The sequence below is a fragment of the Austrofundulus limnaeus genome, unplaced genomic scaffold, assembly GCF_001266775.1.
Source record: "Austrofundulus limnaeus strain Quisiro unplaced genomic scaffold, Austrofundulus_limnaeus-1.0 Scaffold313, whole genome shotgun sequence".
NCBI classification, from domain to species: Eukaryota; Metazoa; Chordata; class Actinopteri; order Cyprinodontiformes; family Rivulidae; genus Austrofundulus; species Austrofundulus limnaeus.
Window position 1 is genome coordinate 56,436 of NW_013952715.1, and position 11,130 is coordinate 67,565.

General features: G+C 41.0%; 1 protein-coding gene across 1 annotated transcript in view; it reads right to left on the reverse strand.

The window, feature by feature from the left end:
- braf (B-Raf proto-oncogene, serine/threonine kinase) overlaps positions 1-11,130 on the reverse strand; it is a 30,172-nt gene that overhangs the window by 12,992 nt on the left and 6,050 nt on the right. The window contains exons 2-7 of the mRNA XM_014021984.1: positions 7,104-7,205; positions 6,740-7,018; positions 5,149-5,252; positions 1,062-1,164; positions 802-950; positions 331-450 (exon numbers count right to left, since the gene is read on the reverse strand). Coding sequence (XP_013877438.1) covers positions 331-450; positions 802-950; positions 1,062-1,164; positions 5,149-5,252; positions 6,740-7,018; positions 7,104-7,205 — 857 coding nt within the window. The remainder of the gene's footprint in view (positions 1-330; positions 451-801; positions 951-1,061; positions 1,165-5,148; positions 5,253-6,739; positions 7,019-7,103; positions 7,206-11,130) is intronic.

An 11,130-nucleotide genomic window follows, 5' to 3' on the forward strand; every position in this document is an offset into this window, starting at 1 on the left:
CCCCCCCCCCCCCCCCCCCTCAAATGGGCGGGACAGAAGCGAAGGTGGTTCTTAAAGAAACAGAGGGCAATTTCAAGGTGTTTGGAAGAGGAAGTGACGAGAAGATAATTTTATTTTCTATTTAAACATAAAAACAGCATTTTAATTACAGCTAAAGCTGAGACAGATACTTTATTATGGTATAGTATTTAAATGTATGCCTGAGAAACACATAATATTGCCCTTTAAAATTAGAGCTGGCAGCACTTCGGCATTTTTAGCAATGAATTCCTCTGCTCCTATGCATTTGAACATGCAAGCCCCAAAGACTGAAGGCAGTGGTCCACTCACCTGGTGGAGTCGGATGGGGGGAGGGACGGACAGACCTCTGACACGGGGGTGGTCCCTTCTGAGGAGACCTCCTCCTGGCTGAACGGGTGATGCTCAAAGAACTTTGATACAAGCAACAAGCTGCAGAACAGAAGAAATTAATTAAGTAGTATTAAAAAGATTATTAACACCCACTACTGCAATAATGTCCGCTTGTTAGCAAAATATCTCATGAAACACAGAATTAACTGAATGCACTACTTTACATGTAAGTAAGCCGTTATTGGTGTGTTTTGTATTTTCTAACAGAAAACAATGGAGTCAAGTTTCTGTGTACTCAGGGGAGTTTCAGCCGTCGTCTGAAACAGTTTGTCCTGAAGTAAACAGGCAGGTAAAAAGTTTGTGTAATTTTACACACACTTCCACAGAACTGGGGTACTTTTAGAGCATTAACACCACTGGCAGCTGAGCCCCCAGGTGTGTAAGACTCACTCTAACTGGTCGTAGTTGACACACATGAGGGGGACTTCGGTGCTGCAGCGCTGGTGGAACTTGTAGCCACAGGTCTGACAGCGAAAACCTTGAAACAGCAGCTTTCTGCAGAAATCACAGAAGGCCAGCGTGAAGAAGGTCTTCCTTACCTGTGAGAAACACACAAACACACCATGAGGACCTGTTCACGTCTCACATCAATCTAAACCAGAGGAGTAAAGGAGGAGGCCTCGGAAAGCGGAGGTCCAGGTTGTACTTACAAAGTTATGAGTGGTGAGAGGAACGTTCTCCAACACTTCAACATGCAGCTCCTCTCCTGTCAGCCAGGAGATGTCTGTGTCCCAGCCAATAGGCTTCTTCTCTCTGAAACAGGAAGTCAAAAGCTTTGTAAGAGAGGAAGTGGAGCAACCAGAGGCTGCTGTTGGTTTAACCACCACTAAACAAGTTGTGCAACCTTAACCATGATGGTTTGAGCAGAAAATCAGCACATCCTGTACAAGCTTTACAGCTTATGGTTCAGACCCAGGAAGTCTGAGGTGTGGCAACCAAACCACCGGCCCACCTCAACACAGACCATGTTTGGTTTTCTCTTCTGTCCTCGCCTTCATGTAAACCAGGTGTTGCATCAATGTGGTAGCTGTGGCTGAGCTGAGGGGTTAGAGGAGTCATCCTCCAATCAGAGAGTTGGAGGTTCAATTCCACCACTGTTCCATCACATGTCGAAGTGTCCCTGGGCAAGACACTGAACCCCCACTGCCTCTGATGTGTCCCATCAGTGTATAGATGTGTTTCCAATGACCATGAAAATGCGCAAATTAGAATTTCGAAAATAAATTTGCTCAATGGAAACACGTCAATTTAGAAAATAATCATGTTTTTCGACAAAATGTTTTTGCGCTAGGATGAGGTGGTTTTTGGTCGTATCGAAATTGGTGTTTTCACAAAACTACAACGGAAACACTCGCATCACGGGAGTCATGTGATCAACAACTGGCTGTTTCTACTGGTGAAAAAGACGACGACGAAGAAGATAACAGGAAGTAGAAGTAGCAGTAATATCACACAAGTAGTAAATCAAAGTAGTAAACTCACCGACTACAATTTCCCAAAAACACAGCATACGTAGCCGATCCCAAGTAGGGGCTTTTCAGTGGAAAGCCTCGATAAAAGACGCCGCCGTCTCCTCTGATGATGAGCGCTAGTGTCGAGGTAGCAACACGCTATGTGTTTACATCCATTGACGCCATGTTTGTAATGACTTATCGCGAGAACGAACGTATTCACACGTGACTTTAATAACACATCTTACTTAATGGAAACACCGCAGTTGTGAAACTGTGTTTTTTCGACATTAACAGAATATCGACAAAGTCTTGCGCACATTTGCAATGGAAACGAAGCTTATGGGTGCGATTTAAAGAGCTGATTTAAGTTTGATTTACCTGTGTTAGCTTTGTAGTGAGATCTAGTAGAGCTGTGTGAATGAGGACACAGATTGTAGTGGGAAGCACTTTGGCTGTGTCCAAATTCAGGGGCTGCGTCCTCTCAAGGCCGAATTTTTTGGCAGCTTACGCGTCCTCCTTTTCCCTTATTTGAGGGACGGGTCCGATGGATCCTTCTCGGCCCACCATATCTCATAGTGCATTGTGGGCCAACCAGAGAGATTTTTTTTCCTGCTCGTAATGGAGGACGAAGCGAGAGTAAAAAGTACAGTTTTAAATAAAAATCTGGCGGTTTGAAATTGAAAAGTTTCAAGCGGTTGTGTTGTTTATGCTTTTATCATTTGTATAAACATGTTTTTAATACTTTTCTTGTCAGAAATCAAACAAGCTGGTACAGAGAAATAAATGTGCACCTACAGCAGGTACATTAGCTCTTCAAATATTTTATTTAAGTTCATTTTGTTGTTTTATAATAAAAATTAGCCTGGCCCTTGCCTTCCTACGCAGTTCTGCTCAATTCTAGTTTCCTTCCAATGCTCCGTCTGGGATTTCTTACATAGACAAGGATTTCTCCAGCTGAATGTTACCTGAGCCAATCAACAAGCAGGAGTTTTGAACGACGTCGATTTTCTGCTCAGTGTCTGCTAGTTAGTTTATCAATGGAAGTGGAGGAAGTGAATGAAGTCAGTCCGTGTTGATAAGGCTTCCAAATGTAATTAAATTTGTCTGACAAAAATTTGAAGTTTTCTAACCTCCTCCATGAGACGCTTTTCAAGATTTGACTCCATTTCATCTAAAATGACACGATTCTCAACTTTATCAGCTTGGTGTCGCACCCAGAACAGTACATGCCATTGTGCGCACCGCGGACGCTAAAAATTGATCTCTGTGCGCCGGACGTCCGCTTCGAGTCGGCGTGGACCTCCACGGACCGAAATACGCCCAAGTATGTGGGGGCCTTTAATTACCAGCTTTACCACGATATCATATTACATCGATATGTTTGGATGACAATTTGATATTTCTCAATATCACAAAGTCTGTCACGATACAATTTTGATTCAATTCAATTCACATGTCTGCAATCGATATAATGCGATATCATATGTCCATCCAACACAATGACTGTGTTAGATGGGCATATGATATCAATTCACATCGAGCATATGATGACGATATATTTTCATTTTGCCTCGATATAACTGAATCATGAACCATTCAAATCGATATATTGATATAGACTGATGTACTGTTGCACCCCTAACATACTGATTTTTTGCTCATTTTGATCTAGTTTTGCTTTCGTTTAACGTCGTCACAGTTGCTAAGTGACATACACTGGGGTAAAGGTGGGAATAAAGCAAGACTGTCCAAATTCACAGCCACTTTTTTCCGGTCTTCGTGGTCTACCAAGGACATGGCCCACCTAGACCGGGTACAGGCCATATTCTTCGAAGGACCCAGCCCCTGAATTTGGGCACAGCCTACGAGTATCCTGGTTGGATAGACACCTGCTATACAAGTACAATCCATTTACCATTTGAATACCAGTCAGAGTCCAGTGGATTAACTAAATTATGTTCAGCAGCACAACATAGATGCTACTTGAACTGTATTGGACTGTGATGTGTTGCAGTGAAAGTGGAGGAGTTTAACTGGGTGTCTTGTTCACAAGTGATGGTAGGATGGAGCGGGAGCTGGACCGACAGATTGGGGCCTCGTCCTCAGTAATGAGAGTGTTGCTTTGGTCGTTCTTGGTGAACAAAGAGTTGAAAGGCAAAGCTTTCGATTTACTGGTCTGTCTACGTTTTAACCCTTACCTATGGTCATGACTGAAAGAACAACATCCTGGATACAAGCTGCCAAAATGAGCTTCCTCCGTAGGGTGGCCGGGCTCAGCCTTAGAGATAGGTGGAGCTTGGAGAAGAGCCATTGCTTCTCTGTATCAAAAGGAGTCAGTGGAGGTGGTTTGTCTGATTAGGATGTCACCTGGATGCCTCCCTTTAGAGGTGTTCCAGGCACATCCCACTGTTAGGAGTACCTGGGGAAGACCCAGGGCTTACTGGAGGAATTATGTATCCTCTTTGGCCTGGGAACACCTTGAGGTCACCCAGGATGAGCTGGTAAGAGTAGCTGTGAAGAGGGGTGTCTGGGTTTCTATTAACAATGTTTTTTCTTATCGTTACTTTTGTCTTCTTCAAATTATTTCAGTGACTTTTGTTGGTTTTCCTTTTTGTAACAAAAAGAGTACAAACACATTGATCTACATCTGTATTTGTTGGGTTTTTGTGCCCTGATGAAACTTTACAGTTAGGATTTTAAACAGGTGACTTTGGGGCGTTGTACCGACCATTCTTTGAGAAAAAAGCTGTTTTGTTTTCTTATTTCTGGACAACATAAGATTAAATAATTGAAATAGTCCAAACTGAAATCCAGAGAAAATCAAAGTGTTTTTTCTTGGGCAAAATGACAAAGAAATAAAAAGTATTAATAATAATAATGTAAATCTAGAATATTTCACAGTTAAATTAGTTTTTTTTTTTTTTTTTTGCTAACATCTGCTGAAGTGAGGGGGGCACTTAAAAGTTCTCTTACTCTAAAAAATGGGGTCTGGCAAAACTTTCAAAATCTCTTCTCTAAAGAATCAGCAAGTTATTTCTCAAAAAGAAAGTCTAAGTTTACTATGACCCAGTTAAAACCTAAACCTGTTCCAGTTTGATTTAAAGCTGTAAACCAGCAGAACCCATCCAGCTTAAAGGTTTGTTCTGACAGTCTTGGAAAACACCACTCACATTTGCTCCTAAACTCACTCTCCTCACTGAATGTTTGCAAAACTCTCAGAGTAAAATATAGATTTTTGGTTTCTCCTGCAGGGTCTGGCTCTGGATTTGACGGGGACACTTACCCGTCCTGTACTCTGTAGACTGCACAGCACTCTGGGATGAGTCCTCTCATCATCAGAGCTTTCTTCAGCGAGTCCCTCACAGTCATTCCACAGCGGGCTGGGACCTGAACGCACCACAGGACCAGTCAGTCAAGCAGCAGAGACAACAGCTCAGAGTCTGGATGCTTCAAACTCTCTGTTGGTACAAACTTTAAAGGAGACCGATTATGGGTTCTAGAAATGTTTATGGTATGTCTGTGGGCTATCCAGACCATGTTCATTCAATTTAATGCACAAAATAATTCTCAGATAATAAAATTTCCCATTTTCTAGTTCTGCCTGCTCTGACTTCTGTTCAGAAGAGCTGTTTATGTTAATGAGCTCTGTTGGTAACGCCCTCCAAAAATCTGTTGACATTAACTCCGCCCTCCAAAGCCAGCGTTTACGTTAGCATGGCTAATAATAGCAGAAGCTCCATTGTACAACCATATGAGACCCAGAGGCAGAGTCGTGGTCAGCTTCTTTTTTCTCTCCCTCCTCTGCTCTGCGCTCACTCTGCATGCTGTTACCAGAGCAGGGAGCAGCAGCGGTCAAAATACCTCAGAAACTCAAACAAATATGCTTTAACAAGGCTTTAATAAGCTAAACAATAGAGGTACCTGAGAAAACGCGTTCTTAACGAATAAAAATAAATAGTTAAATTGTGTCCGTGCCGGTCTCAAACCCTGGTCTCCCACTCTCTGGTCCAACACTCTACCCATTGCCCTATTGGAGGCTTGTTGTGAAACAAGCTGCGCATTGCACAACAACCGTGACGGCTTTTTATACTGAGGAGGTGGTGTCTCACCCGGGGGTTGCTAGGTAAGGGGCTGAACGCAGGTTCCAGTGGGTTGTCGTACGGCTTGTGACATCACAAAATGACGGAAGTATAAAACTTGTTGTTAATATACATTAAAAATACATTTACTTACAGTAGATATGCCCCTGGGTGCATTTTTTTGGTCCTAAGACTGTTTTTTTAAGAAGTACATACCCAAAGTTGAGTAAAAAAAACCTTTAAAAAGTGAATTTTGCATAATAGGTCCCCTTTAAAGATGCTCCTGTTTATCTCCGAGCACCAGGAGGGACACACATCAAATCTAATCCTCACTTCAGAAAGAGTCCCAGAACTCTTCAGACACAGGACCAGAGTCTCATCACCACACAATCCAAACGATGAAACTAAACTACAGGATACAGCAGCTGCTTTGTAACTGTTACTAACAAGAGTCTCACTTTAACATGGTTCAGTTAGTGGAGTTGATGAACTGTAACAGATAGGTCCACACTGAGCTGCACACAACAAGCAACAATAACAGGAAGTTAGCATCATATGATAATCCACTATAAAATAATAAATTATAATAGTTTGAGGCACCTTACGTACTGAACTTTCTGTTGAACTGAAACAATTTTAGCTGTTTTTTTTTTTGTTCAAATCTCTTTTTGAACATTTTTGTATTTAATTGCTAAATTTTGAATAATCCACTACAAAATAAAACACGTCTTATTTGAACAAACGTGCGTGTATCATCAAAGCTGGAAAAAAATGATGGGAGTTTCTCAAACATACCACTGTTCTCTGTTTGTTTGGTAAGAAGACCCTCACTATGGGTTTCTGCGGGGAGCGAGGGTTAGCTCGACCAGCGTCTGTGGGGGTCTGCAGGACGGTTAATGTGTTGGGGACCAAGGAGAAGGCCTGAGCTCCTCCGCAGCCTCCCATCTTGACCTCCAACAGTCCCGGTGTGGGAGAAGGTGAGCAGGAGAAGTCTGCGCTGTTCCCCATGGCCTCCAGCAGCTGCTGTTCCCTCCGCTGCAGGGCGTCCAGCTTACTGGTGTACTCCTCGTAGGCCTGCCCGGGAGGAAAACACACTGAAGAGCTTCCAAACATCTGGACACATTACATGTCTGCTTCACTAACACTGATGCGCTCATACCTCCAGATATATGGAGGGAGGATTGTGTTCTCCTCCAAATTTCTCCAGGAGAGCCTCCAGGTGCTCCTGTGTCAGCTTGATCATCTGTTTGATGTTCCAGATCTGCAGAAACACGCAACACTTTTCTGTTAGCACATTCACAAAATAAATAAAGCATTACCGTATTTATTCGTGTATAATACGACCCCCCCATTTTTAACCCAAAATGCATAAAAAAATTTAATTCTTATACAACCTCTAATTTCATATGGACTTCGGGATTTTTCAACTTTTGCAGTCTTTATATACAGTATATATATCAGTAAAATTATCACTTGACTGTTGTATCCGTTTTTAATTTTAACAACATATGTACTAAAAGGTACACAACAACAAATGTATAACTACAACAAAAACTARCAAATGTTCATTTGTTAACTGGTGTGATATAACAAACAGATAAAGCTATGTGGCTCTAACAAGTGTGGATAAAGCTGAATCAAAGCCTTCAAAATCAGGCTCACCATCATCTGTATCATTAAAAGTTTCTGGTATTCCTCCTTTGTAATAAAAGGCATCAGAATCCCACCCAACAACAATCTCATCCTCTGCGTCTCGCGAGCGCCCCCTCTGGTGGGGAAACCTTTTTCAGGTAGACCAACTTTTACAGAACACCGGTAGACGGCAGCCATTACAGACGACCATGTGTTTGTTGTTTTTCCAGGAGCGGCCCAGTCGCACATTAATATCATTAGTTCGTTATGCAGGAGTGCCTTTTTATCTTTTTTTTCACATCATGTTGCCTGCTTGGATCTGTTACTATCTCTCTCAGAGGCACAAAGGAGTGTTAGAGGTAAGATCGCTTCAACCGCTTTTTACGACGTGGTTTCATTTCCAAACTCAGGCATTTTGTGAATGAGGCCGATATTTCAGTTAAAATACATCAGCAAAAATATTTATCAGAGTATAAAACTGCCCCCCAACTTTGTGCATGGTTTTATGGATTAAATTTTACGTATTATACTTGAATAAATACGTTCCTTTAGATCTGTGTGGGGCTGCTGGTATCAATCAACCCAAATCCTCTTTAAATCATTTAACAGCATGTTAAACAGCAGACAAACCTACTGACTGGATGCCATTATCACCCACTGCAAAAACTGTGTTCCTGTGTGTTCCACTCTTTGTTAGCAAATAGAAGATTAAACTAGAAGAGTTCCAGGAGAAAAGATGAAGGGGTTTACAATGTGTCGTCCAATTTATATTAAGAATAGGGATGCAAACAATTAATCGACTTACAATTAATTGTTGAATAATGGTTTATTAGATTAAAATTCCTTTCATTCGATTAATTGAAAACATCAGTTTAAACCTTATTTCAGTGTAGTCTGACCATCATCCAGAAGAGGGTGCCGCTGCTCACAGCCTGGCCTTACTCTACCTCGGCGACCATGTTGAGCTGAGCAGAGAGCAGTCTGGGTGACATCTTCTTTAAATCCATCAATCTTATTTAGTTTTATTTGTGACAACAATGATAATGGACTTGCTACACCAAACTCAAAGGAAAAGTACAGAAAGCTGTACCGGACCATCCAGCAGTATGACACTAATGACATCATGCAGGATAACAGAGAGCGGTAAGCTAACTGTAGCTTACGTTAGCTTCTTCTTGCTGAGTTTAACTTGTGTAAAAGAACAAAAATAAGGTTAAAGTCACTACAAATAATTAACGTGAAGTTAATCTGTGTGACGTAACCCCGCCAGTAAACCAATCAAATGAATATAGCTGATGTCAAATCATGGCGAGCAGCCCAGCCCGAATAGAACCACAAGGAATGCAAACAAATGCAAAGTTGCCCGTACACCTTTTGTACTTTCACGTCTTTATGGGATATTTTATTATGTTTATAGTTTGCTTTTAAGTAAATCTTTACCTTTGAAATTGTTTATTTTGCTGCATTTAATCATGAATTCAACATACAGAACCCTATGTAATAAATATAGTGATAGTAAAACAATATCAAAAACAAAAACAACACAATGCCTCCTGTTTAACACATTATTTTGATATCTCTAACGACATATTTTTAAACCAATTTTATTTTCACTTTCATAGTTTTTATCTTCAGCCATTTGTAGTTTTAACTGTCTTGGATGTTCATAGAAATGGATTTTACCAGCTTCTCGCGTCGCTTCAGTTCTCCAACAAACAGTTTAAAATTACTAATATATTGCACGCTTTCATACCAAAGCTCTAACATAAACATAAGACAATGGCCAAGAAGCAGCAGAATTAGCCATCCTCAACAACTGTTTACTTATCACCATGAGCCAAAAGTCTGTTTCAACAAATCACCTCCCCAAACCGTGGCGTTATGTGCAACACTGTAAAAGTAAAGTGACATGACGACATCAATGGAATGTACACTGGTGAACTCTGAGTCCATTTTGCTCTTTAGAATTAGCTTATACTGTTTCACTGAACGCAAGTGCTTTTGAACTTGCACAACTAACTTTGGATTACCTCTTTCCACCACTGGTCTTTACCTTTAGCATGATGCCAGTCATTGTCTTTCTAAACTCCTGGGGCACACTGTCCTCAGCTGAGACACTGTCCCCAGCTTTCTGTGCTGCATGATCAGTGTGGTACACCATGATACCAAACAGCCCTGTGACTACCAGTCAGCCTTTAAACACAGATGGACTGATTACAGGACGAGACCCCTGTGATGTTCATTACAGGACACTGTGCAGCATGTCCCTGAGGACAGGTTAGTTTCTGTCTCTCTAGAAGTATTATACTTTGAGTCTAGGCCACTTTCATTATTATTTTTATTCTAGTTTAACCAAAAATTCTAAAGCATTGGCTGATTTATTTTCTCTTTATTTCTTTTGTCAGTTTCAAATTATTTCAGTGACCTTTATACATTGTTGTTTTTTATTTAACAGAGTACAAACACCTTCATCCACTTCTCTGCTTTTAGCAACACCAAAATATTTTTGTGGTTTTTTTTTTTTTTTTTTTTGTTAGTGCAACGTTAATATTTCATTAGTAGTGGATCTCTAAAAACTCTCAGTATGTCAGGTCAAAGAACTGTTACACCTCACGAACCTAAGTTTGGACACACCCTTTACATGAAGGCACAAAATGTAGAAGGACTAAGTGGCGGAACAGAAGCTGAAATGAGTTTTTATTTTTATTTTTTTCATAATCTTAAACTACGTTCACTCTGCTGGTCTTAATGCTCAATTCTGATTTTTTTTTTTTTCTTTTTGGTCGCTGACATTCTAATTTAAAGTGGACCTCTGCTCTGTCAAACTCTAACAGTCCATGACCTGGAAGACATGATGTCATGCATTGTGGTGAAAGAAAATATCAACACACTGAAATATTGCAATATTTCCTGACACTGTTTCAATTTTTAATTAAGGCTTAATGTTGTAAGAAGCAACATAAAATAAAAATGCAGTTCTTACAATTGTGCAGTGTTCTTCTGATTACATAAAAATAAACTGAATTTAATCAGATTGTATGCATTTAATCATGGTGTGTTTTTTATACTGAGTGTTTTTTTTTTTAAATTAGTATCTTTTGGAGAAAAGAGGACAATACATCGCCTTGCTTACAAAATAACAATATATCATGATGCATCGTACCGTGACCCATATCTTATCACCAGTTTCTTGCCAATACACAGCTCTAGTCACACACGGCACACCGTGTTTATGGGAGGAAATGAACATGCAACACGTTAGCGTGGTTTGTGAAACCATTCTGAAGTGGCTGTCCAATAAATTCTTATCTGCTGTGATTGGCTGTGTCCAAAACGGCGGGCCGGGTCCTCCGAAGGCTGAATTTGTCGCCGCATACGTCACAGCGCCGCGACGAAGGCCGTCCAAAACCGAAGACTCCTCCGATGCGGCCGACAAATACGTCCTTCCTTTGGCCCGAATCAAAGGACTGGTCTGATGGATCCTTTCCGGCCCAGCATATCCCATAATGCATTGCGGCCCGTCCGGAGATTTTTTTATGCTAGTAATGGTAGAC